General features: G+C 50.8%; 1 protein-coding gene and 1 long non-coding RNA gene across 28 annotated transcripts in view; one reads left to right on the top strand and one right to left on the bottom strand.

The window, feature by feature from the left end:
• The window catches only part of DYSF (dysferlin), a 216,353-nt gene extending 189,273 nt beyond the window's left edge, over window positions 1-27,080 (top strand). For all 27 annotated transcript variants that reach the window (XM_025453527.3, XM_049095371.1, XM_025453520.3 and 24 more), the window contains 14 exons: window positions 1,341-1,469; window positions 1,779-1,934; window positions 2,546-2,637; window positions 5,170-5,340; window positions 6,007-6,149; window positions 8,055-8,194; window positions 9,450-9,538; window positions 9,795-9,890; window positions 10,296-10,437; window positions 14,571-14,670; window positions 19,817-19,995; window positions 21,584-21,693; window positions 23,030-23,177; window positions 26,813-27,080. In XM_025453527.3, coding sequence (XP_025309312.3) covers window positions 1,341-1,469; window positions 1,779-1,934; window positions 2,546-2,637; window positions 5,170-5,340; window positions 6,007-6,149; window positions 8,055-8,194; window positions 9,450-9,538; window positions 9,795-9,890; window positions 10,296-10,437; window positions 14,571-14,670; window positions 19,817-19,995; window positions 21,584-21,693; window positions 23,030-23,177; window positions 26,813-26,851 — 1,734 coding nt within the window. In that variant the 3' untranslated portion in view covers window positions 26,852-27,080. The remainder of the gene's footprint in view (window positions 1-1,340; window positions 1,470-1,778; window positions 1,935-2,545; window positions 2,638-5,169; window positions 5,341-6,006; window positions 6,150-8,054; window positions 8,195-9,449; window positions 9,539-9,794; window positions 9,891-10,295; window positions 10,438-14,570; window positions 14,671-19,816; window positions 19,996-21,583; window positions 21,694-23,029; window positions 23,178-26,812) is intronic.
• On the bottom strand, window positions 18,552-22,429 carry LOC118351133 (uncharacterized). The gene is made up of 3 exons (XR_004805992.1): window positions 22,136-22,429; window positions 20,090-20,175; window positions 18,552-18,828 (listed from the first exon to the last, which is right to left on the bottom strand). It is a non-coding gene; the product is annotated as an uncharacterized LOC118351133 (long non-coding RNA).
• Window positions 27,081-27,485: the final 405 nt, after the last annotated feature.

Genomic DNA, 27,485 nt, shown 5'->3' with positions numbered 1-27,485 from the left:
ATATTTTCTTTATATTTGCTCATATTTTCGAATTTTTATAATGAACCTGCCTCACTTGCATCATTAATTAATTATTTCTTGGAAGGGATAGAACTTGGTCTGTCCTAAGTGAGGAATAATAGCCATATGAGAAAGGGACTTACCTGGAGCATCTTGGCTGTCAGTGTCAGGTGTAACCAACCTAGCACATATATTACGTTTTTAATATCACCATTAGGTATGTTTTATAATTTGTGATAGAAAACTACTGCTTCATTTAAGCCTAAGCAATTCCAAAAACTAGTCTAACAAATAGAAGTCAGTGGCTGTTTGAGAGGAACGGAATAGATAAATGGAGTGCACAAATTTATTTATTTTTATTTATTTATTTTAGATCTTTTTATTTTAAAGATTTTATTTATTCATGAGAGACAGAGAGAGAGAGAGAGAGAGAGAGGCAGAGACACAGGCAGAGGGAGAAGCAGGCTCCATGCAGAGAGCCTGACGTGGGACTTGATCCTGGGTCTCCAGGATCACACCCTGGGCTGCAGGCAGCGCTAAACCGCTGCGCCACTGGGGCTGCCCTATTTTAGATTTTATGTATTTATTTGAGAGAGCATGCTCAAGCAGAGGGAGAGGCAGAGGGAAAGGGAGAAGCAGACTCCCTGCTCAGCAGAGATCCTGATTGCAGGACTCGATCCCAGGACCCTGAGATCATGACCTGAGCTGAAGGCAGCCACTCAACTGACTGAACTACCCAGTGCTCCTGGAGTTTGCAAATTTAAAGTTGTGCTTAGAAGGCCCCTGTGGCTCAGTGTTTGGTACCACCTGGGCATCCTGGACAGGGAGCATCTGTGGCTTGAAACATGGACCTGTAAATTTTCCAGGGTTCTGTCTAGATCTTCAAATGAAATGTCAGTTAAGTTTTCATTTGTGTTTGTTGGATTTGATTCTCTTTAAAAAATACACCAGCCATGTAGGTGATGACTCCTAGATACCTAGGATGTTGGATGCACCAGAAAGCTAGTCGCTAAGGGTGCTGAACACGTGTCTTCCCCTCTTCCCCCCATCCTACCCCTCCTGTCCCCCACCTCCCCTCTTTTTCCTCTTCACTCTTGGCGTCATTTTCATCTCCACCTCTGCCCTTTCCTTCTCTGCCCTCTCTGTTCTTGGCTGTTCTCGCTTCCCTCTCCTACCTGCCTTTGCTTCTCAAATATGCACACGGCCCTTCACCCATTCCTTTTCTTCTCTGTTCCTTCTTGGCCAATTTCTCTTAAATACTGCCATGTTTCCTCCTCCTTGGCTGGCCCTCTTCTTTCTCTCTTTCCCTCGTCCCCCTTTCTTGTCCCCACATGTGGCAGGTCTATGACACACAACTGGAGAACGTGGAGGCCTTTGAGGGCCTGTCTGACTTTTGTAACACCTTCAAGCTCTACCGGGGCAAGACTCAGGAGGAGACAGAGGACCCATCTGTTATTGGGGAGTTTAAGGTAAGTTCTTAAGAACAGGTCCCTACCTGGGAGGCCTGAAACTGTGAAGTGGCATCAACAAGTGAAAGGGGTGGGATCAGGGATACTTCAGTAACTGCAGTAATGACCATGGTGTTGATGTTGGCACATGGTGACCATGTGGGTGACAGTGAAGGTGACATCGCTGATGCAGAATCTGATGGTGGTGTAGGGATGGTGGTGAACTTGGTGGTGATCTCAGGTGTCATGACTCTGGCAGAGATGAGGGTAATGGTCATGATGGTGGTTGTGTTGGTGATGATGATGATGAATGAGATGAATTCTTTTCAGGGCCTCTTCAAAATCTATCCCCTCCCAGAAGACCCGGCTGTTCCCATGCCCCCGAGACAATTCCACCAGCTGGCTGCCCAAGGGCCTCAGGAGTGCCTGGTCCGCATCTATATCATCCGAGCATTTGGCCTTCAGCCCAAGGACCCCAATGGGAAGGTAACATTCCGGGAGCTCTCAGTTCTCCCAAAACAGCAGGCTGGGGTGCACACGGGTTGCAGAATCTGGATACAGCTCTACCCCAGGGAGTTCACAGGTCAGTACATACACTTCAAGATTTCTTCATGCCACAACTGACCCTGAGCACACTCTGGACCTAACTGGAGGCTATGGCTTGCAGGAGGCATCTGGGGCAGACCAGCCTGGGCTGGGTTGGGCTGAAAAAGTCTGGCCATCTCTCTCCCTTCGATATGCTGAAGCAGAGGTCACTGAGAGGACCCTAGCTGGCTCAGTCACATATATAATGCAAGCTGCTGTGTTTCTGAGGGTATGAGCCTTGCCCTCACCCACCTTCTCCCAGTAGAGCGGTGGTTTAGGAGTATGGAGGACTCAGATCCCCCATTTCCACTGCTAGATTGTAACTAGAAGTCCGTTTCAGGGCCAGTTAGTGTGGTGGTCTGCAGGATGGGGCCCTTGACTTGGCACAATGGCAAAATGGCAACTTCTTGATGGCTGGCCTCCTAGCTCCATTGGGAAGCAGGGGACCGAAAAAGCCTCAGAAGTGTGTTGGGAGAGTGAATTCACTGAAGTCTTCCTGTCTCTTCCTTCAGTGTGATCCTTACATCAAGATCTCCATAGGGAAGAAATCAGTGAGTGACCAGGATAACTACATTCCCTGTACTCTGGAGCCTGTGTTTGGAAAGTAGGTTGGGAACAGCTTGGGTCTGGGGGGTAGAGGTGCAATCTGGATAACCCCCAGCCTAGTGCGGGATACGTGGCTGCCCCCTGGGAAGTGCCCAGTTCCTGCCCCAAAGCTGTAGCCCCTAATCTTGCATGTTTGTAGGGCTGTAGGGGTGTAACCTCAGCTTGCTTTTCATTATGTGCTGAAGGCTTGAGTCCCTGCAGAAGCTCCTACTTAATCACATAAACAATTACCTCAAAGATCAGAAATCTAAATGGAGACTCAGAGCCTGCATTTGCTAAATATTCTGTTTTTTAGATTAATTTTACTTTTGAATAATTTTAGATTTACAGAACAGTTGCCAAGATAGCACAATTTTCATATATGCTTCACACTCAGGTTCCCTCACCATTAACATCTTACCCATGGTTCATTTTGTCAAAACCAAAACATTGATATTTTACTAAATGCTAGACTTTATTAGAATTTGGCCAATTTCCCCACTGTCTTTTTACTGTTCTAGGATCTAATCCAGGATCCCATGTTGCATTTAGTCATCGTTGTCTTTTACTGTTGCATGTTCATCTCTAGAGGATAGACCGAGGAAGGTAGTAAAGTACTTCTTGAAATCTAAGAACAAGGAAAGGAAGAATCAGTGCCCCTTACATGGGCACAGCTCCCAGGCAGCCTGAATGGGCTGGATGGGAGCTTATTTAACTAGACTGGAGAAAGGGCAGATTCACAGAGAGAAGTTGGTGGCTATTTCTCTAGCACTGGTAGGAGAAGATGTGTCATTCTGATATTGACACATGACACCTTGAATTCATAAGCTGGTATCTGCAGGGTTAGCTGTGGGCCACTCAGCCCTGTGGCAAGGACTGGTCAGCCTGGAGAATCGCCATTTGCCAGTGATGAGCCTCTATGATGAGTGACAGGCTGGAATGGGAGGGAAGGGCCGCAGGGAAGAAGGTGGGGAGGAGCTCTATTTGGTGAGCTCCAGTGGCTGGCAGTGAGGCCATGGGCAAATGGTGACTGGGCAGCAGATTGGGCCTGTTCCACAAGTCAGGTGGAGGTGTGTGTCAGGGCCCAGTGCCAGGTGGGGGAGTGAGTGAAGAAACTCCTTTGTATAACTCATATGCTGAACATGCACAGCTCATGGAACGTAATGAGAACACACCTTTGTCTTTGTCAGCCCATGTCCTGTGAACATTTATTTTGTGGGAGTTACCTTCCTCATTTTGTGAGTGGAAACCGTGCCAGGCAGGTGACTTTCCTGCTTACTTTTAGACAATCTGCTTTGTCCTAAACCCAGTCTCAAGGTGGTAACCAGAATGTCCATTCATGTATAATCATGAACCTGACAGTCTCTGTCTGGGGTACTCGTTTCCTTTCCCAGCTAGGTCCACTTTGGGTGTAGCTGCATGCAGCACGTGGATGTGTGTGTGAGGGGCAAGAGGGGGCTTTGCCTCTCTCCCTGTCCTATCTAATGTCTCCCGTCAACCTCCAGCTAGCCCCCGAGCTTCTGGATCATGCATGGCCAGGACCAGGGGAGCTCCTGTGAGAGGAGAGCCCATGTGCTTATTCACTGCCCTTGTATTTCCTAGGCACTCTGGGTGGCAAATGTTTAAAGCTGTTATATTTTCTTCTAAGTGCTTTTCCAGAAAGCCCCTCTGAGCCCACCCACTGACTCTCCAGGGAAGTGGCAGATACTGTGTCCCTTTTTTTTCCCTGAAAAGATGGCCCTTTTCAGATGGGCTTCTCCAGAGTCTCACTGCTGGAGCCCCAGGTCCCAGGCGATGGGATTCCAAGTAGCTTGGGTTTGGCCTCATGGTGTTCCAGCCAGGATGGGTGCAGTGTAGCCTCTGTCTTCTCCTGTCTGCTGCCATCTGCTTTCTCTTCTTTGAGTATGAGTCAGGTGCCAGGCTTGCGTCTCCCACCTGTAGGGAGATATTTCAGGGGGGGAGGGGCTATACCTCCACATTTGACCTTATAAGGGGAATGGGGATCTCAGAGCACAGTGGGAGCTCCCTCCAAAGAACTCGTCACAAATCCTCCTTCCCTGCACTGCAAGAAGGTGTAAAGCCCTACATGTCCTCAAAGTAGGGGATGGTCCCAGGCCATCCCCTTGGTAAATTCCAGAGCTCTGGCAACCTGACATCCCTTGCCTCCTGGTGTCATGGTAAAAGCTTCAGTTTAACTTTCTTTTCCAATTCAATTTGTTCATACTGTGGTCCATTGGGCACGTACCTTCTATATGCTCAGCCCAGATTATCTGGGGACATCTGACACCCATGTGTGTATGTGCACAGATACACACACACTCACACTCTCAGGAAAGTGCAGTACCAGTAGAGTGCTGGGAGTAATATTTTGAGATATACAGGGGACCCGAGGATGGTGGACTCCAGGGCCACTCTTGGAAGGGGAAGAGAGGGCCAAGGAAGGCTTTTAAGCCCCTGCTCTTATCCTGCTCTTCCTCTCTTGAGTACCCACTGTGTCCAACAACACTGGGGAGCCTGCAGCATCCTGACCTCTGCCCTGGGCCCCCTACAGGATGTTCGAGCTGACCTGCACTCTGCCTCTGGAGAAGGACCTGAAGATCACACTCTATGACTATGACCTCCTCTCCAAAGATGAAAAGATTGGGGAGACAGTCATTGACCTGGAGGATAGGCTGCTGTCCAAGTTTGGGGCTCGCTGCGGACTCCCACAGACGTACTGTGTGTAGGTGCATGGGGACTGGTTGCTCCTCTGCCACCCGAATCCTGAGCACTTACTGTGTGACAGCCCTGTGCTTAGCACTTGATAGGCCTTCTCTCGCTCAAGCCAACTGGCGTTTTGTCCCCATGGTACAGATAAGGAGACTGAGACCCAGAGATAGCACAGTTTGTAGTGGTGGGATTAGCATTTGAACCTGTTAGTCTGACTCTAAGAACCTGGCTCTTCATTGTGTTGTCGTAATCCAGTTCTCCTTAAGACACTACTGAGCCCCTGTAGAGGGAAGAATGAGGAAGGACGGAAAGGAGAAGGGAGACAGACAATGGGACACATGGGCCCCAGTTGAGCTTATGGGGATCCATGTCAGGTGAATTCACGCGTGGACAGCCCCAGCCCACTGTCAATTTGGGGCTCATTTGAGTCTGATTCTCTAAATCTGGAAATTGGAAATATCGAGGTTCTAACTCAGTATGTATTTAAACAAGTCCTGTTGTCTCTGGGCTTCAGTTTCTCTGTGTGTGAAGTGGGTCCTCCCGTCATGGTGAGTGAGGGCACCCAGTGTGAAAATGAAGGGTGGGTGGCTATGCATGTGGGGACACAGGTTCCTGTGTACCCCTCTATCCTCGGCGGCGCCCTGCAGCATCTCTTCTTTGCCTTGTGTTTGGGCCTCAGCTCTGGACCCAACCAGTGGAGGGACCAGCTCCGCCCCTCCCAGCTTCTCCACCTCTTCTGCCAGCAGCGCAGACTCAAGGCTCCTGTGTACCTCACGGACCACGTGGTGTTCCAGGATAAAGAATACAGCATTGAAGAAATAGGTGAGCTGTGCGTGACCCCAGAACCATGGTGGGCTCTCCCTCTGCCTAAGGGGTCAGGGCCTGGTTGGGGCCTTTCTGAAGGCAAGATGAGGGGTGAGTGTAAAGCCAGGTCAGGGTCATAGGATCAGTTTGCTTCTGGCTTTGGGTGGCCAGACTTTAATTGGAATTTGGGGTCCAGATTACCTCTGAGATTGTTTTCTACTTGAATTGCACTAGCTAGCCAGCCTGGCCTTCAGGGTATCTTTTGAGCCCTCCCAACCTCCCCACTGCCCGCCTCCCCCCAAATAGGTCCTGTACCTAAAGCATCCAGGGGGCAGGCAGGAAGCCCTGCAGCCTCCACCTCTGCCTCTGATCTGCCCAATCCTCACGCTGAGAATTCTGCTGCGTGCTCCCTGCATGTCTGAGGTGTCCCCAGGCCTACATTATCTACCAGGAGCAGCTCAGACTCCCCAGAGGTGTTTACAGGCCTAGGGAGCCCCTTGCTTCCTGCTGGTTTCAGAGATGTTTGATGTCAGAGCTGGTGCTGAGGTTATAAAAGGGGAATGGTGGCTCTGATTCCCCCATCCTCAACTCCCCCTCCTCCTTCTCATTCTGTTTTCCCGACTCTTCCAGGTCATGCCTGAGCCAGCTCCTCTCCATTAGAGGACTTAAACTAACCCCCTTTCTCTTTTTCCTATAGAATCTGCATCTGCTTTAGGGGTGGTCTCATTTCCTTCTGTTAGTCTGTGAGCAGCTTCAGTGCAGGGGCCAGGGCTCATGGTCATAGATTCATAAGACAGGGAAGCCAGAAGCTATTGATGGTGACGTCCCACATCTGCCTATTTTTGCAGATGAGGCCACTGAGGCCAAGAGTGGCTAACGACCTGCCTAGAGTCACCCAGTCAGTTAGGAGCAGAGCCAGATTCCTGGCCCAGTTGTCCTGCTGCAGTGCTGGGCTGCTTCCTTTGTGGTACCTGTTAAAGTGGGGGGAGAGGCAGGTTTGATACATGAACTGTGCATATGTGAGTGTGTGTATGCACATGAAAATCTGTGCTCTTGAGCATGGGCACACCTCAGTGCACATACCCGTGTGTCTACTTGTGTGTTTGGACACACATGGACGCTCCCACCCCCTGTTCAAGTTTTTGTAGTGGGGGCTCTAAGTTCTTGCTGCTGGCTGGTTGGCTGGGCTCGTCTGGGTCTGAAACACCCGTATATCCTCATCATGTCCACAGCACCAGTCCCTGACCCACTTCCTGGCAGGTAGGAGCTGGACTTGGAACACGAGGCAGAAGGGAAGGGCATTCACGGATAGTCACTCGCTTTTCCTAGATGAGGGTGTGATCTCAGCTGCCTTGCTGTCCAACCATGTGACTGCTTTGTGCTTCATTTCTGTCATCTGTAAAATGGGCATAAAAATAGCAGTTACCTTCTAGGGTTATTGTGAGGATAGAGCCTGTTAATATTTATGAAGAGCAGTGCCTGGTTTCTGCTTTGTCAGTGTTGGCTGTGACTACTATTGTTTTAGCTTTTGCTACTAATAAAACAGATTGTGTGAACTGCAGCACCATAGTACTAAAAGCACTTAGATGGCTGATCTGGGAAGAGAGGTTGCTGGAGCAGTCGGGGAGGGCTTCCTGGAAGGGATGAGCTTTGGTAGGCAGGGAGGATTTGTATTGGTGGAAAAGAGGAAGAGCTTTATGGAAGAGGCTTGGTAGAAACGGTGGCAGTGAGGTATCTGGATTTTCAAGCTGGAGCCAGTGGACAGTGAGGCTTCCCTTGCAGAGAGTGAGACCTGAGGATCAGAAGTGTGTCTTGGTTGGGGGGTGAGGGTGTAGGGGTTAGGGCCTTCCCGAGGCCTCCAGGCAGCCCTACCATACCTTGCTCACTCAGCCCCACAACTTTTTTGTCTTCTCACTGGAGCAGAGGCTGGCCGGGTCCCGAACCCACACCTGGGCCCAGTGGAAGAGCGTCTGGCCTTGCATGTCCTCCAGCAGCAGGGCCTGGTCCCTGAGCATGTGGAGTCCCGGCCTCTCTACAGCCCCCTGCAGCCAGACATTGAACAGGTAGGACATTGCCCCTTGGGCCCCTGAGCCCTGACCCCAGGCTAGCCCTGTCCTAAGGACAACATGGATATCCAAGAGGTGGGGAGCTCAGAATTTGGCCAATCCCTCCTTGACATGTTTTTCCACAGTTTGAGTGGTGACCACTGTTGGCCTATGAGGGGACTCCTTGGGCTGGCCTCCCCTGGCTACCTGCAGCCCTCAGGACCTGGGGAGTGAGCCTGAGCCACTGCTTCTATCCCCGTGGATTGACCTCTGGCTTCCCAGGAGTCATTCAGAAGCCTCACTGTTTCAGCCTGCCCTCAGGATGCCCTTGCCTACTATCTGTCAGTGCCATCTAGGTGGCTGGCATGGGGCTGAGCTGCAGAGAGGAATCTAGACAGGGAGCCTGGGATCCTATGACAGAATGACAGAGCTGTCACTGAGAGCAGTTGCCAGGATAGCCAAGGGCACCTCCATGTAGGGGGAGGGGAAGCAGAGGGACAGTTGGCCTGGACTGAGACCAGGAGGCTTCCTGGGGCAGGTGAGTTCAAGGCTGGGTTTTGGAGGAGGAAGAGGGGGAAAGAAAATTACAGGCAGAGAAGGGCTGAGGTAGCAATGAAAGTGCCTTTGTAGACAGGCAGGAGACATGATCTCTACTGTTTGGAACTGAGCTCTCTTCTTGGTATGTGGTTGCCAGCATCCCAAAGTGGCACAGCAGGTGTTGATATATGAGCTTTCGTCCTCTAGCTAAGTACCCTGGAAAAGTTACTTCGATCCCTGCTCTTTCTCTGTGGGATGGGGACAAAAATAATACTTAGCTTGCAGAGAGGGAGGGAGCTGAGGGCTGGCAGGTAGAGTGGTTTCGTGTTGTGGAAATCGTCTGAAATTCTTATGACTAAACCGTGTCCTCTGACCCTCCAAAACTTTGTGTGTGCCATTGCCTCAGCTGGAAATGCCCCCCCCCTCCTTTTTCATCTGGCACACTGAGACTCAGCATGAACATCATCATCTCGGAGAAGCCTGTCCTGTTCCCCACCTCCCCCCACCCCGGCCCCCGGCACGGGGCCCACATCATCAGCCTGTGGGGCAGCCGCTCACTGCTGCAGTTGGGCCTGGAGTCCCATGTAGAGCACCTGCTATTTGGGGTGGTGAGCCTCTCTAAGACAGGCCTGGGTGTTCTTCATACTGTGCTCCACCTACATGGCACAGAGCAGTTGGTTGGTAGGTGTTGGTGGAAAGAAAGAGGTGAGGAGAGAATGGGGTTCTGTCTCCCCAGGGGAAGCTGCAGATGTGGATCGACCTATTTCCCAAGGCCCTGGGGCGTCCCGGACCTCCCTTCAACATCACCCCGCGGAGAGCCAGAAGGTGACTTACCCCAGCCATAGGCTTAGAGCTGAGCAGGGTGATGGGATGCTTATAGCTAGACATGGGTGGGACCTGGAGGTCACTCTTGGGCCAGGTGTTGGGCCACGGGGCATCGCTTTTGTGTGGGCCTGGCCAAGTGCCCAGCCAGGCAAGTATCAGGGTCTTGTGGGATAAGCCAGCTTTTTGGCTTCTCAGTCAAGGACTGCTGTCCTTTTGGTGGGAAATCCATGTGGACTTAAGCCATTCTTCTCCACAGGTTTTTCCTGCGTTGTATCATCTGGAACACAAAGGACGTGATCCTGGACGACCTCAGCATCACAGGGGAGAAGATGAGTGATATTTATGTGAAGGGGTAGGGAGTCATCTGCCTTCTCACCTGTCCCAGTCCCATGGTATTGCCCTGCTCCCTCTGGGGTGGTGGAAAGGGGGAGCTCCTGTGTAGGGAATGGGGAACCAGAAAGAAAGGAGGGCCTGGTGGGCGTGCTCTCTGCCTTTGGTGAGACTTTCTCCCATGGGATTGCTTCTACAAAAATCTTTGGGTTGAACTTCCAAGGTTTGAGGATGTCCCTCAAGAGAGATGTTAGAATGTTTTAAAATTAACGGCACATTTTGGTGCTTCGTGGAGATTTCTGGGGAATGGGTTTTGCTTTACCCTCTACCAAGTTCATTTACCTCCGTAATTCCTCATTTGTCTGAGTTGGGCATGCATGTTGTGGTGGAAGCCTTACTTAGAAATGTTCTCTAAAATGTCGTCCAGTTGGATGGTTGGCTTTGAAGAGCACAAGCAAAAGACAGATGTGCATTACCGGTCCCTGGGAGGTGAAGGCAACTTTAACTGGAGGTTCATTTTCCCCTTTGACTACCTGCCAGCCGAGCAAGTCTGCACCGTCTCTAAGAAGGTGAGCGTCATGCCCACCCCCAGGGGTGCTGGTCCCAGGGGTTTCTCTTGTGGGTGTCATTGCCCTGGCAGCGTTGCCCCTCCCCAGCACCCACTCCCCACCAACGTTGGAGTCCCTACGGCCACCCCTGCCTGATGACCATCGCCAGTGCCCCGTCACCTGTCTCCCCACCTGCATTTCTGCCACTTCTATCATTACTGCCATCATGAGGATCACTACCCCTACAACCACACCTGCACTAGTACTACAAACAGCGTATGTTACTCCATCCAGATCCTGAAACTACTGCTGTCTTCCCTACTCCAGACAAACCAGGCAGCAGGCAGGGCTGCAGGGTCAGAGTGGGAAGAACATTCGAAGGACACCCAGCATGGCTGTCGAAGGGGCAGTTGAGGAGACCCCATAGAGAGAGCTTCCCAGGAAGGCTGGCCTTGCCTATGGATTGGCTTGTCCACGGGACTGGGGTTGCTTAGCTAAGCCCCTCCTGCTTTGTCATCATGCACATTTCTGTGTCTGGTGCCTGTGGTCACTGTCCAAGCTGGGCAGTTCCTGGGTGCAGCTCAGGCCTTCCAGGCCAGAAGCCCTTGTCTTCTTTCCTCCCTGAGCTCACTGCAAGCTGCAGGCCCCTGAGGACCTGATGCATTAACTGGAGGATGGAGGTGGGTCCTGGGACCTCAGCATCTCCTCATTGAGGTCTCATCTGGGTGGTAAAGTCTTGTCTTCTGCAGTAGGCAGATCCTGAGGCAGACAGCTTCCTTCTGGGTGGTCCTGCACCTTCCCTTGGGGAGAGCCCCCAGAGCACAGAGAGGTCTCATAGCCAAGCTGACTGCAGGTGGAGAGCACCTCTGTTGGAGCTTCTGACCACCTGCATCCCACCGAGAACCCTTCCACCTCGAGGTACTCTCTATTGGGCAAAGTGAATGCCTGTCTAGTGTTTAGATGAGATTTCCTTCCCAAAGTGGCACAAGGCTTCAAGCCACCAAACTTCTGTGACTTCTTTCCTGAATGGTCGAGTGTCTCATGAAGGGTGTCTCTATATACTCATGAAGTATATAGAACATACTTCCTGGTCACTGCTGAAGTCTTAGCTCTCTTCATTTCATCCTCCCTGCATGACCCCTGCCCAGCCTGACACACAGGATCATCTGCATTTTAGAGAAACCAAAGTGTTCCAGTGAACATTCTGAAACCATCAAACCAAAGAAAATAGGGTTAAACAAGGTTAAATGAATGCTTTCACCTGGATATTGCTTGCACAGTGCCTGCCAGAAGGCAGAATTTAGCAACAGCCTTGGGTTCTGTGCAGTCAAGGACAGCCCCAGTCTCTTTGTAGGTTGAATCTTGTTTGTCTTTGCTCAGAGTGTTTGTCTATTACAAGTTGTTTCCATAACAAAGCAGTTGTGGTGTTTGTTGGGGAAGAGCTCCAGATCAAACACACACTTCTTTTTGCTGTGGGCAGAGGGAGCACTGGGGCCGGGGAGTGGGGCCTCCATGTCTGGTGCTCCGCACGCCCAACAAGGGGCTAGGTAATGGATGGGAAACCAGGCTGAGAGGTGCGGACTGGCCTGCTTCAATGGGAGGCGGTGCTACCCTGTTCATTGTAACAGGTGGAGATGTACTCAAGGAGGCATGGGGAGCAGAGGCTGTTTTCTCTACAAAGTAGGAGGAGGGAGAATCTCCTGGCACTTTTTGGCAGATGACTTAAGTGGAAAAGGCTGGAAGTAGTCATTGTGCTGAGCGAGGGAGCGAAGGGGGGTAGAGCAGAGAGGGAGAGAAAGGAAGAAGGGGAGGGAGAGAGAGCTAATTGTGATGCTAGGATGGTTACCTGGAAGTGCCGAGGGCCCAGGTGAAGTTGCTTGTTAAGATTTTGAGATGGTTTGATTCAGGCAGTGAAGGGAGTTTGATCTCTCTGTGATAGGCACTGGGAAGGCGGAAGAGAATTGGGCTGACCCATTGTAGCATTGCCCATAGGCGAGGGTCAGGCCTGGAAGAACCTGGAAGCCCAGAAGGGCTGCTGGGGTGGAGAGAAGGAAGAGGAGTCAGGCAGTCCAGGAGAGGCCCCCCAGGGGCAGGGCAGGGGGAATGGATTTCTGTGGGGTGCCACGCCCCAGGAGAGTGTACCTGAAAGGAAGGGTGGAAGAGGAGGCTCTGGAGTCTGGAGTCAACCAGAAGAGTGAGGGAGGACATGGCTTGGCCTGGGAAGAGCCAGTCGGTCGTTCTGTGGAAGAAGGGGCCTTGGAGGCAGGTGGAACTGTGTCCATAGTGGGGCACCAATAAGCTGGTCTGGGCCAAAGGACTGAGTCTGAGGGTGGGATGGTGCAGGGGTACAGCACAGCCCCTGGGCTCCCCAGTCCTGCCACAGAGCCAGCCTTCTGCCGAGGGGTTCAGGGCCTCTGGCAGGCAGGCCCTCCGGGGACCCCATTAACCAGACGAGACTGTCGTAAAGCACAAGGGTCTCCTTTCATCCGGCCGCTTTGAACCGCCGCTGGTTGCCCCGGCCTGGCTCCCCACCTGGAGCCCAGCACACCCACTGGGGCCTGCTTGCGAGTCAGGCACCCACCCTGCAAATAAACAGCTAGTAAAAGGGCCCAGACCGGGAGCGTAATGAGCGCTTGGGACCTGGAGGGCCATTCCCCAGGCTGGAGCCCCAGCCCAGCTGCTCCCACCAGGGGCTGTTTGAACCTCTGGCTCATTACTGAGCCCATAAACCGGGCCGGCCAGAGGAATGGAGGATGCTGGCGGCCTGTGCAGGCGGGCCTGCGAAGCTGGCCATAAAAGCCCCGCCAGAGAAGGGAGGCACCTGCAGGAGGGCTGGGGCCCGGAAGAGGGGAGGCACCAGACGGGGGCCAGCTGGGGGCCCGAGCCCCTCGCCAAATCAGGCAGTAGGCCAAGCTGCAGTTGTGTGCTTTGCAAGGTGACTGTTCCTTGCAGGGCCTGGTTTGTGGTTCAGGAGCTCTGTGGGTCTGCATGACCCGGGATGGCCACTCAGTAGGCACAGCCCCGGCTAGGCAGCCAGGCCGCGGATACAGGGCACTCAGCGGCAGGGAAACCCTATGGGATCAGGAGTTCTCACTGACTCCCCATGGAGTCTGTCTCCTGAGACTCGGGCCAGGCCCCTGCTGTGACCTGGCACTCAGGATCTGGCACCCACTGTCTGCAGGATCGTCATAATGGTTCCTGTCCTTGCCACTCACTCAGGAGAAACTACAATGAGACGAGAGAACAAGCATGAGCGGGAAAACCCAGTGACAGTCATATGGATTGAGCAGGGCTGAACACAGGCCTCAGCATGCCTATCTTCATCCTTCAGCTGCTCTAATGAGGCCTCTGGGGGAAGAAGCCCACATTATTGCTGGTCCAGGCTGAGTGGTCAGAGGGGGGTGGGGTGGGGAGAGCAGAAGGGTAGGGAACTTCCCAGCCCTGGGGTCTTTGGGTTTGTCCCAAGGCAAGCTCTTGGAGATAAAGATGGGGTGGGATGCCAGGGAGGAGCTGGGGTTATTGTTCCCTTAAGTCAGCTCCTTATAGCAGTGTGTCAGGGGGTCCTTCTGGTGACAGCTAGGATGGGGTGGGGGCACCAGTTTCTCAGTCAGCCAACCCTGTCCCCAAGAGCACTTGAGCAAAGGAAGATTTAGAGGTGAAAGCAGGACTCTGGAACCTGACTGCCTGGCTTTGAATCCTGGCTCGTCACTTCCTAGCAGTGTGACTGGGGCAGGTCCCTTGCTCTGGTTTCCTCGGCTGTAAGGACAGCATCTCCCTTATAGGTTGTTGGAAGGATAAATGAGCTCATAGTGGTAAAGGGCTAGAACATAGGAAGTGCAGGTTAATATTATTATTAGCTGTCAGACCTTGGGCACATTCTTAACTTCTCCAAGTCTCTGCTTCATCATCTGTAATATGGGAATGAAACCTCTGCCCGTGGCACTGAGCGGCTTAAATGAGCCGCATCATGTGAAGCCAGCCTGCGTGGTTCCTTCATGGGTCCTTGAACACTGTCCACCGGCATCTTAGCAATCTTCCCACCTGGACCTGGCGCTGGCAAGTCCCTAACAGATGTCCCATTCACTGCCTTCTCCAGGCAGCCTTCCGGGCTGTTTCTGTCTAATCATGCTTCCCTGCTTCTTCCTTTGGGCCAGGATGCTTTCTGGAGGCTGGACAAGACTGAGAGCAAAATCCCAGCACGAGTGGTATTTCAGATCTGGGACAATGACAAGTTCTCCTTTGACGACTTTCTGGGTGAGCACCGTTTCCAGTCAGCACCTTTCTGCATGTTGGGAGTGGACCTAGAACCCCTACTTTTGTGTGTGTGTGTATGTGTGTGTGTGTGTGTGTGTGTGTGTGTATGTGCTATTCTTGGGAAGGCTGGCAGGAGGAGCAGTCCTACTTTCCGTCCTCTGGGAGCTCAGGGTCACTGCTCCCCAGTGCTGAGCAAGGTCTGTAATGCAGAGGAGTGCCCAAGTGATCATAGTGGCCTGTAGGGGGATGGGGGGTGGCATTGCATGCTGGGCTACATCGGATGGTAGGAGTCAGGTAAGGAAGGCAGGAGAGCACAGGTCAAAGGCAGTGCAAACAGGAGCTGGATGTCTGGCCTTGACGGGATGCCCCCACCTCTACCCCTGTCTAGACGGGGCAGCTTGGGCCCAGCGAGTGAGGAACCCTCTTTGCCCTTGTGCCTGAGTGATGAGTGAATGAGCTGTTGTGGCTCCATCCTCTGGGCCCCCAGGCAGGCTTCTGGTCTGGAAGAGGTGGGAAGAAACCTGAGCTGGGAGCAGGGAGTGCTGGGCTGGAGGATGTGGTAAAGACAGGGTGAGACATGGGGCGAGGAGGATGGTCGTAGGGGCCAGGAGGTGGGACTTGAGTAACAGCCCTGTCACAACTTGCCAGAGTTACCCAGAAAGTGTGGTCTATCCACACAGTTGGATATTACCCACAGAAAGAAAGGAAATACAGGTCCACGCTACAACCTGGACAAACCTTGAAAACATGCTAAGTGAAAGAAGCCAGTCGTGACAGGACTTGTAGCATGTGATTCCGTGTATATGAATTGTCCTCAGTAGGCAAACGCAGAAAGAGAAAGTGGCCATGTGGTTGCTGGGCATTGGCAGGAGGGGAATGAGTGACTACTAATGGGTCAGTGGTGTAAAACCCCTGAGTTTTACACTTTAAAATGGTTAAATTGGTACATTTTATAGGAGTTTTAATTCAATTAAAAAAAAAAAAAGTGGACCTTGTGAAAAAGGCAGCCTGGGAAGTCAGGAGTCCTGAATTGTCGGCCCACACTGCTACTGGGAGCAGGGTGGCTTTGAACGCATCACGGAGCCCTTCTTGGTGGCCCTTGATTGCAGAAAGGTGAGCTGGTCTTTGCTGAGCCCTTGGGCCCCTGCAGGGGGAGTGCTAAGGAGCAGCTTCAGCAGGGGTGAGGAGGAGGCCTGCCTACTTTTCCATCTCTCCTGCCCCTGCCACTCCCTGCCGGGTCACCCACACACTCAGAGGACCCGAGGGTTGTTGTAGGGCTTCACTGGAAAAGATTCAGGCTGTCAAAATCATGGCATCCAGTTGGACTTTTGTTCTTTTACTGATTTATCTGCAGTACATAATTCCTGTAGAAAATTGGAAAATACAGATCAACAGTGCCTCCTTTTATTTATGTATTAAAATTTCACTACCCAGAGTTAACCTCCACTCATATGTTAGCATGTATTTCATATATAAGCAACCACATGTATGTTGTATATGTATTTATACACACATATAATCATGTATACATAAATGGGATATATATATATAAATACACACACACACACACATATATGGCAGAATGAGTTTTATCACACATATGTTTTCTATCCTAGCTTTTTGGAAAACTTAATATTTTAAGAACATCCTATCTGTTGGTAGTTGTCTGCTTACATTTATATTTGCATCATCATACTTAAGTCTTGCCTGTCCCTGGGCCCTGTTCAGCCTAACCAATCTTCTCTTGGTAGGCACTCAGCTCATCTTTAGATCCTCCACTATGAACGATACCTTTAGGCACACAGCTCTGAACCCTTTGTACATACCTTTCCTGAATTGTAAGTAGGTTTTTAGAGTCTTTGTACATTCTCGTGGCTTTTGAAATATTTTATTCAGTTGTTATTCGATTTTTACACTGACATTTTACTCCCCATATGTGCCCTTTTTGTATAAGGGAGCCATTTTCCCTAAATTTTTGTTATCAATGTTATCTTTTCTGAAAACATTGCCTACTTGACACCTCATTTTAATTTTTGTTTGCATCTCTTCTTTACTTGTGAGGTAGAACTTTAAAAATATATTTATGACCCATACTATTAGTGAGATTTTATTTTCATGTTTTTGTTTATCTTTGATTTTTTATTTTCAGAGCTTTTTACATAGTAAGGACACAAGAATCATTACAAATGATTCTTCCCCTTTCTTCAACTGCTTTTTAATTTTTTTATGGAGGCTTTTTTGCTTACAGACTTAACAGTTTTTTTTGGCATCATTCTCTCAGGCTTTTCTTTATGAGGTGAGGCTTCAGAAAATTAATTTTAAAAAGAAAAACAAAGAAAGCTGCATTTTTACTGAATGAGAAAATAGTGTTCAAAATTAAACAAAACAGGTTCATCTTTTGTTTTTAAAAATAAAAATAAAACCATTAAAACTACCACTTTTAACTTCATAAGATTTCTTTTTTTCTCCTTCATGTGTTTCTAATTACATATTTTGCTTTTTAAAAATATTTATTAAAGTAATAGCTAAGATCTGTCATCTTGCCATCCAGAGATTATACAATGTTTCCTTACAGTCTTTTATGTAGATCATACTGGGATAATTTTTTTAAGTTTATTTTTTATTGGTGTTCAATTTGCCAACATATAGAATAACACCCAGTGCTCATCCCATCAAGTGCCCCCCTCCGTCTCCCAGTCACCCCCACCCCCCGCCCACCTCCCTTTCTACCACCCCTTGTTCATTTCCCAGAGTTAGGAGTCTCTCATGTTCTGTCTCCCTTTCTGATATTTCCCACTCATTTTTTCTCCTTTCCCCTTTATTCTCTTTCACTACTTTTTATATTCCCCAAATGAATGAGACCATATAATGTTTGTCCTTCTCCGATTGACTTACTTCACTCAGCATAATACCCTCCAGTTCCATCCACATCGAAGCAAGTGGTGGGTATTCGTCGTTTCTAATGGCTGAGTAATATTCCATTGTATACATAGACCACATCTTCTTTAACCATTCATCTTTTGATGGACACTGAGGCTCCTTCCACAGTTTGGCTATTGTGGACATGGCTGCTATAAACATCGGGGTGCAGGTGTCCCGGCGTTTCACTGCATCTGTATCTTTGGGGTAAATCCCCAGCAGTGCAATTGCTGGGTCATAGGGCACATCTATTTTTAGCTCTTTGAGGAACCTCCACACAGTTTTCCAGAGTGGCTGCACCAGTTCACATACCCACCAACAGTGCAAGAGGGTTCCCCTTTCTCATACTGGGATAATTTTGTGTATACACACACACGTGTATGGTTTAATATCTTGATTTTTTCTTAATGTTATATTAGGACTATATTTACTATGGGAAATAAACATTCTTTTTCATTTAAAAAATATTTTATTCGTGAGAGAGGCAGAGAGACACAGGCAGAGGGAGAAGCAGGCTCCATGCAAGGATCCCAAAGTGGGATTTGATCCCAGGACCCCGGGTTCACGCCCTGAGCTGAAGGCAGATGTTCAATCACTGAGCCACCCAGGCATCCCACATTCATCTACATTTGAGGGATGGAGAGACATGGCAGGGGGATAGATAGATGAATGCTCATACAGAATTGAATGAATGGATGGACAGAATAACAGCCTGATCAATGGATAGATGTAGTGCTCAACAAATGGCAGCTGTGGAGGGATGGGGTTAGTTAGACCACAGTGGATGGGTAGGTGGAGGGATAAGTGGATAAGTGGAAAGAAAGAAAACCCATCGGTGGATACTTACAGTAACTGAGCATTCCACACTGAAAAAATCTAATCTCTTTTGCATGGTATTCAAGAATTTCTTTAATTTGGCCTCAGAAAACATTTTTTAGATTTATCTTTCTCACTTAATCCCTTCAGCAGTTTATGCTCCAGTCCCATTGACTTCATCATGTTGTTGTGATTGGATTAGGTGAAACCACATGAAATTGCTGTTTTTATAGGTCAAAGATAGTTGAATACCATTTTCATATGGTTCAACCAAAAAGATGGAGCTATATAGGGAGATGATTGATAAAATGGACGAGTAGATAAACGGTATAGAAAGATGGCTGCTTGGAGAACTAGGCAGGCAGATGGAAAAATGGGTGGATGAAACACAGTGAGATACCACTTCACATCTCCTAGATGACTCTAAAAAAGCAAAAACAGAAAATGGAAAACAACAAGTGTTGGAGAGGATGTAGAGAAATTGGTACTGCTGCTGTGGAAAACAGTTTGGCAGGACCTTGAAAAACCAAACACAGAAATTACCATATGACCTAGCAATTCTATTCTCATACCCCAAAGAATTGAAAACTGAGGCTGAGACACTTGCATGCCAGTGTTCAGAGTAGCATGATTCACAATAGTCAAAAGGTAGAAACAACCATCGACAGACAGAATGTGGTCTGTACCATGGACCATCATTCCACTATAAAAAGGAATGAAGCACTAATACATACTTCAACATGGATGAAACTGGAAAGCATGCAATATGAAATAATCCAGACACAAAAGGAGAAATATTTTAGGATCCCGCCTACATGAAATATCTCAAATAGGCAAATTCATACAGAAAGGAGATTAGAGTATCTCAGGGACTGAAAGGAAGGGGTATGGGGAGTCATTGCTTAATGGGGACAGATTTTCTGTTTGGGAGGATGAAAATGTTTTGGAAATAGGTAGTGGTGCTTGATTGCATGATGATTGTGTGAATGTAATTAATGCCACCCAATTATACATTTAAAAATGGATAAAGTGACAAATTTTATGTTATATATATTTTACCACAATAAAAGCAATTTAAAAAAATGGATGGATGGATGTAGACAATGGGTGAATGAATGGATTTGTACAACGTAAGCTGAAGTTGAACATGCAGGAAGCTTCGTGAAGGGTGAACCAGTAAGGGTAGATAACTGAGCATATGGATGCATGAGGAGTTGGATGCCCAGCTGTGTATGTGCAGTGAGAGGCAGTGGGTGGGGAAGTGGAGAGTTTGTGGGATCTGACCTGTGGCTAAGCCCATGGATCCAAGCAGAGGACGTGATAGTTTTTCCTGAAACTGCCCAGCCCCGGGATAGCCCCAGGCTGGCAGTGATTGAGAAACCCTCTGCCAAAGAACCCCTCTCTGCTGCAGGCTCCTTGCAGTTGGATCTCAACCACATGCCCAAGCCTGCCAAGACAGCTGAGAAGTGCTCCTTGGACCAGCTGGATGACACTTTCCACCCGGAGTGGTTTGTGTCCCTTTTTGAACAGAAAACAGTTAAGGGCTGGTGGCCCTGCGTAGCAGAAGAGGGCGAGAGGAAGATCCTGGCAGTAAGTGGGCTCCCTCTAGCCTGGTGCAGGCAGCCGACTGGCTTCTTCTGTAGGGATTACTGGGCACGTACTGGGCGCTCTCCCTCTCTCCTACCCTGCCTCTCCTGTCTTCCAAGGCGCTGTCATGGTTCTCTTCTAGTTCCCAGCCTTCAGCAACTTGAGGTTTGCATCCCAGGAAGCCTATTTAAATGGAAAGATACTCTTAACTCCTGTGGACATTGTTTAATTTATACTCTGCTCCTTGGCCTCTGGGGATTGTGTCTTCGGCTCCTCCTCGGCTCCTCTCCAGCTCCCCTCTGGCCCGGGCTCTCCATGGAGGACTGGGGGAGTGTTTCTCCCACTGGAGCAGGATCCTTCCAAGGACCATCCTTGTACTACTCTCCTCACCCAGAGGTCTGCTCAGGGGTGCCATGGCACTGGGGAGGATTGTCCTTCCTCTGGAGAGGAAGTGAATCCCTGAAGGTTTACTGAGAAAGTGCAGGCAGATGGCCAACCCCTAAAGTGGACCTGAAATAAAATACCCTTGTTGTAGAAGGAATTATAACACTTATTAAGAAGACTAGCACCTCAAAAGAACAACCAGCAAAGATAATACACAAAAGAAGTAGAAATGGCCATTAAACATTTAAAAAGTTTCATTCCTCCTAGTAATTAAAGGAATAATTTTAAATGTGAAAACATTTTTGCCTATTAAATTAGACATTAAAGAAAAAAACACCCCTCAATGCTCATTGCTGGTGAAGACACAGAGGCAAGCCCCTCATTTACCTCTGCTGGGAGGGCTAATGGTTTTACCATTTAGGGAAGCAATTTGGTAATATATAGCCAGGGATTTAACAATATTTATGCCCTTGGATGCTGTCATCCCACTTTTCAAAATTTCCCCTAAAGAAATAAACAGACACAATTAAAAGTGTAGGCTCTGGGGTGTTTTTTTGCAGCATTATTTATAACATCAAAGAGTTGGAAACAACCTAAATGAACCAAAATAAGTAGTTTACTAAATAAATTATGGTCAACCATCCCATAGAATGTTTTACAGCCATTAAAAAACAAGCTTTAAAGAATATATGATTATATAGTGAAACATATTTCTAAGTGAAAGAAGCAAGCTCTGGTACGATATATACAAAGGGAGATATTGCATATACTTGCAGAGGAAAATAGCTCTGGTACATAAAAATATGAATGGTGCTGGTCTCCACATAGTGTAAGTAGGGCTGATTTTCTCCTTATACATTGCTGTAGTTTCTAAATGTTCTACAAGGAGCAGTAGTGCTTTTTTTTTTGTTTAAGATTTTATTCATGAGAGACACAGAGAGAGGCAGAGATATAGGCAGAGGGAGAAGTCCCGATGTGGGACTCGATCCCAAGACTCTGGGATCATGCCCTGAGCTGAAGGCAGACACTCCCCCATGGAGCCCCCCAGGTGCCCTTCAGTAGTGCTTTTGTGATCAGAGTAACCCTATATCTTAAAACAAACAAACAAATAAATAAAGTGGCTCTTATGTCTGTTCTGGCCGGATTCCTCTCCAAGCCATGACACAGAGCCTTTGTGCACCTGACCAGGTCCCCTCTGTCCCTTCAGGGCAAGCTGGAAATGACCTTGGAGATCGTAGCAGAGAGTGAGCATGAGGAGCGGCCTGCTGGCCAGGGCCGGGATGAACCCAACATGAACCCCAAGCTCGAGGACCCAAGGTTAGTGCCCAGTCCTTGATCCCTGATGCCCAGGGGCCAGGAGGGATGGTTTAGGAGGCAGCCACCGCATAGTCATGCAGAAGTCACAAGGTCCAAATGACTCAGGGGGGATGTGACTTGTCCACAGTCATATGAGAAGTTAGGATCAGGGGACAGGCATCCTTTCAGGAAATGCTCTTCAGCTAATATGAGAAGCAGGGGCTGCTGGGTAGGTATTGGTTGTGTGCCGAGCATGTGGTCATGTGGTAAATGTATGCAGTGGTATGGAACCTCCCTGATGGGTGGTTATTATCTCCATTTTACAGATGAAGAAACAATGTTAGCAAAGTTAAATAAGGTCATTCCACCTGGAAAGGGAAGCTGAAATTCTCACACCTGCTCTGATTCTCTCTGGAGCCCAATCAAGGTTTTTGCCTTGGCCCGGCTGCCTTCCGGGGCTCACCTGTGGTGTCACTGTGGCTTTCAAACAGCCTTCCAGCCTTCATTTTCCCATCTCTGAATCCCTGTCTTCCCTACCTCATAGGCTGCTAACGGATATAGACCAATCCAATGGATGTAGAGGCCTTGAGGGCAGTTACTAGGGCCGGGAGGATGGCTGTGGGGGCAGCGGTGAGAGCTGCATCTGGCCACCCCACAGGCTGGCTCAGGTCAGACTTGGCACAGATGGGCCATTTATCATGGTGATTCCCTAGTGCTGTGGGGCTGGCAGAGCTGTGAGAGGCATCCCTGCCCAAGGCTTTTGGGATCTGGGTGAAAGGCAAGAGAGCCCAGGACACCCAGTGATGTGCACTCTGATGTTACAACAGCCATTGTTGAGACACAACATCCTGCATGCTCTCGGAGTTGGCAGGTGACCTAGGGAAGGTTTCAAGGTTCTTGGCTGTGAGTGGGAGAAAGCCAGTTTTCTGGGTTCACTTCCCATCATCCTTCCCTGATCATGGACCAGCCATGTGCATGTAGGTGGGTGCTTTGGCTCAGCTGGGGCTCAGGGGGCTGTCACTCACCTAATGTGCCAGCCCCTTGAAGCTCTGCCCAGCTCCCACATCTCTAGCTGGGAATTAAGTTCTGGGTCAGGGAGAGGAGCTGGTGGCTGAGAGCTGGGTCTCGGAGGGTGCCTAGGGCTGGGTGATGCCAAGAAGAGGAGGCAGCATGGACAAGGCTCCCACTGGAGCAAAGGCTCAGAGGACAGGGGAATGGAGAGGGAAAGTACTGGGGCACTGAGGCTGGGCTGGTCCTGGGGGCCAACTGTGGAAGGCCAGGGTGGTTTGGGAGCAGGGTTTGGAGAAGGCAGCCCAGGTAGGGGATGCCTCGCTGACCTCTGGGGTCTCACTTCCAGGCGCCCTGACACCTCCTTCCTCTGGTTCACCTCTCCATACAAGACTATGAAGTTCATCCTGTGGCGGCGGTTCCGATGTGCCATTATCCTCTTCATCATTCTCTTCATCCTGCTACTATTCTTAGGCATCTTCATCTATGCTTTCCCGGTGAGTAGGCCTGAGGGGGAGGCCCAGACACTGTCTTGGAGGATCCTCTGGTCTGATGAGGGAGACAGAGCCCCCACTCTGGGGAGTCCCCAATCTGGGAGAGACAAAGTCCTGCCCTTGGGGCAAAGTCCTTCTCTTCGTCCAGTGGGAGAAACTGAGTTTTTGCCTTCAATGGGGAGACATAGCTGTGCTAGGCAAGCCCCTAGACTCTGTCATCAACATTGGCAGAAGGTGAGGCCCCTTGGGCAGGGGTGGGCAGTGGGCAGGGGAACTTTCTTGATGGATTATGTTGAAGTGGGTCTGGAAGGGAAGGGTAGGTATGGATGGCAGGGCTGAGGTGAAAAACCTTCTGTTCATAAGAATGGCACCTGTTGATGTCCAGAGGAAGGGAGGCCCTAGTGCTGGGATAGGGTCTCACTGTCTGCCTGAGGACCTTGATTGAGTGTGTCCTGCCTCTTGCGGTGGGGTGGGTATGGGGGAAGGTGTGGGCAGGCCCAGGAGCCTCTCTCCAGGGCACGTTGGTGATCGGGGTAGGAAGCCAGCTGACACCTGGCAAGGAGCTGTGGGGCCAGTCTACCAAGGGCTGCTATACCACCAGCTCCGCTGGGCTCCTCCCAGAGAGGAGTAGCAGGACCTCACCTTTGTTTCCTGTCTGTGCTTCCCTGCCCTCACAGATCATCAGGGAGCCCCAAAGATGCTCCAGCTCCCCACCCCACTGTGTCTCTGGAACCTCAGAGTGTGAAGTGTTCCCAGGCTGATTCCTGATTTTTAATGTTCTTTACATTTTTTTACAAAACTTTTTCATATTTAAATGTCAAATTGATAAAAAAAAAAAGTAGAGAGAATGGCATGATCAACCCCATGTCACCCTGATTCTAATGGCAAAGAAACAGACACCCAGTGATGGAAGGGACTGGCTCAGGTCTGCACAGCAATCAGCACAGTTCTGGTCCTCGGTTCCAGCCATTGCAGGCCTCTGTCCCTATCAGCACCAGGCTGCTGGCCAAGGGTGCCGTCCCCACAGCAGGCAGTCTGCTCTGGGATTGACAATTACTTGTCTGAGTGCTCTTTGCTTTGTGAATCCTCCAGAGGACAGGGAGGATGGAGAGCTCTCTCCCACTGTGGCTGGCGGGGCCTTATATGAACAGCATGCATCTCCTACCAGGAAGACAGTTAAAACCACAAAGCCATCCCCTTCAGTCCCTAATATCATGGACTGTGAGGAATAGCAGGGGTACCATCTGTCCAGGCCCCAGCTACTCTCTGGGCCATAAGTGACAAAGGAGGGTCTTGAGCCGGAATGGCTGATGTGTCCAGCTGCAGGCCAGGCCCTCCAAGCTGCCTGTGGTCACCTGGAGTGCCCTGCTGAAATGTGTTCTGGGAAGAGTCACAGGCAGTTGGCTAGCTATGGCTGTGGTCTAGGGGAGGGTCCAGGTGGTAGGGACCTGAAACATGTGCAGTTTGGCGGGGGCCTCTTGAAACCAAGGAAGACCAAAGTCACAAAATCACCAATCTGGGGCCATGGAAGGGCATGTGCAATGTGGCAGCTGTGGATCCGGACTCAGGCTCAGACTCTGCCTCAGTATCTCCCCCGATTTGGGCAGGCCTGGGTTGCTGAGCCAGGGAGGCATGGCTCCCCTCGCTGGCCTGTCCTCAGGCTTCCCTCCTCTCATTCTGGGTATATCTGGCTGCCACTCAGTTCAGGTGAGGACTTCCTTAAGCACAGCGTGTGTGGTGGGGTTGAGGGAGAAGGTGACGAGCTCTGTGCTGCCAGGGAGTGTGGTTCTTGGGGAGACACAGCGAAGCCAGTGAAGGAGGGATGGGGCTCCATCCTGAGGCTCGGGCCAGGGGAGTTTAGGCAGAGGAGAGCTGGCTCAGACCCTCACTCTGCAAGGAGGTGGTCTGAGGAGCAGCAGCGGCGGTCCCAGGCTGCTGGTCAGAGACGCAGGGTGCTGGACTGGCCCTGGGTCTGTTGGAGGGAGCCTGCCTTGGACACACGGAGGTTTGCCCCGCTATGTAGGATGGGGCTCTGTGCCTGGAGAGATGTTGGCGAGGCTCCAGTGTTGCCAGTGACCTCCTGGGTGACCTGGACGAGGCTCTCCTAGCCACATGGGGAGGGGCTGGGCTAGCACTGCTTGGACCTGCTGTGACTAGGACTGGGGTCAGGGGAGTTCTTTTACCTTCCCTGGGGGTGCTGCATCTCAAGCTAGCCTTCTCCTGAAGAGCTGAGGGGAGGGCAGGGGCAGGTCCCAAGTGTCATCACTGCCATTCTGTGACTAGCTCCAGCTGGGTGGCAGGCCAGGCCTTCAGGGACCCAGGGAAGGAGGGCCTGCTCCCTGGCCGGGGCGGGGGGAGAGAAGATTTCCGGTCACTGCCAGCCTGTTGTCCTTCCTTACTTTTGGGCAGCCTTAGCCTCAGTCCCTGTGGGCAGGAGCGGAGGAGCACTTTGACAACAGCCCTTGTCAGAGCCCTCCCCTGTCTTGTCCCCCAACCGTGGCATCACTCTCCTTGAGTCCTTCTGGAAATCGTCCTCTTGCAAATACCAACTTTGCCTCCCTCTGCCGGAGCCGCACGCGAGGGCCAGATCCCCGGGGAGGGTCCAGGTCTAGAGGGGCGGCACAGGCCTGAGGCTGCAGACCTTTTTTGTGTGTAGCTCTTTACTACAAGCTGGGCACATCCTGCTTCCCTCCAGCCAGTTGCCCAGTCACCTAATAGGGCCCAGATCCTCACCGGGCTTTTAGGCCTTAGGGGCAAGGGGTCTGGTGGAGAGGGACCCGAACAAAGCCAGGGCTGCAGCCCCTTGGTCGGCCTAACTCCCCACCCTCTTGGAAATTACCTTGGGAGGGGGACGTGGAGGGCAGCCTGTCTGATCCTCCCGGCTCCCCCCACGAGAGCCAGCCGGGAGCAGGGCCAGTGTGGGGAGGCAGGAGGCGATCTGGCGGGGAAGGAGTGGTGGCTTTGTTTCCAGACTTGGCTTTCCCGGGCCGGCGCTGGGGAACATACTGTCCCAATTAGGAGCCCTGTGTTGTGTTGTATGTGTTTTCATGGTTTTTTTGGGGGAGGAGTGGGGAGGGGAGATTCCTGTCAGTCCTGCAGCAGGCAGGGCTTAATCAGGGGTGACCCATCTCTAGCGCTGACCTGCGTGGTAGGTCGCCCCCATACACCCCACCCTGCAACCCTCTCTCTGTTTTCTGGATGGCACTTGTGGTGGCCAGTGAGTCCATGTGGGTTCCTGTGTGGGGCCCATGGGAGGGGGGTGGCGAGAATTATGGCCATGCCTTCAGGCCACCTGTCTGGTGGAAGAGACCACGGCATGCCTGCTTCTGACCAGGACCTGGGTGATCAGAGTCTTCTTGGCAGGTGGTTGGAGCATGGAAGTGGGCAGAAGGCAGAGCAATTCAGGCAGCTGTGGCCCTAGGTGGGAGGGTGCAAGCAGAGTTTCAGGAGGGTGTGGGCTTGTGTGGTTGGCGAGAGCCCCAGTAGGTGGGGTGTTGAGCTGAGTGTGGTGCAGGGGGTGGTGAGGGTAAGGTGTGGGCAGGTGGTTGAGTAGGTGAGCCACCTTTCCCACCTCTTGCCCCCCCCCCCCCCACCCCGGAGGCTGTCATCATGTGTTGCTGCCTCTTCCCTCCCTCCAGAACTACGCTGCCATGAAGCTGGTGAAGCCCTTCAGCTGAGGACTCTGGCCCAGGCCTGGCTGCCTTCTTCACCTACCTTCGCTGAGCTCCTCCAGACCTTCAGGCCTGACCAGGCTGCCAGGGTGGGCAGACAGACTGGCACATGCACCAAGAGTTGGTGCCATCGAGTGCTGGGATCATTGCTGTTTCATCATTTCTTTCTCCCCCAATCCAACCCTTTTTGGATCAGCCCATAGATATTTCAGTAAAAAAACCAGTTTGAACCACAGGGCCATGTTGGCTTATGTGTCCTTGTAGTACCTGAATGAGGTGTGACCGTGTAGGGTGGGGTGTCTGGCTGGGTGGGGTGCGAGTGGGTGCGAGTCATCTCTGGCTTGGTGTTCTGAGGGAAACTTTATCCTTTGACAAGATTGGTCAGGGTGGGTGGGTTTTGAGGCTCGGCGTCTGGTCTGCCTAAAGACCCATCATGTTCTGGTTCTCTGAGACATTCCCCTTCCCCGCCCCTCCCCACTTAGGCTTCTCCTCCTCCTTTCCCGGGCTTCGCTTTGCTTGGACGGGCAGTTACTATACCTTCTGCTTTCTTTGACCATGCCCAGGCAGAGGGTCCACTTTATACAGTTGGAGCACCATGGAAAGGGTTGGGACAGAAGCTCTCCAGGCAGGGAGGGCTGCT

Source organism: Canis lupus, chromosome 17 (assembly GCF_003254725.2).
Source record: "Canis lupus dingo isolate Sandy chromosome 17, ASM325472v2, whole genome shotgun sequence".
NCBI classification, from domain to species: Eukaryota; Metazoa; Chordata; class Mammalia; order Carnivora; family Canidae; genus Canis; species Canis lupus.
This window is presented reverse-complemented; position numbering and strand designations above follow the sequence as displayed.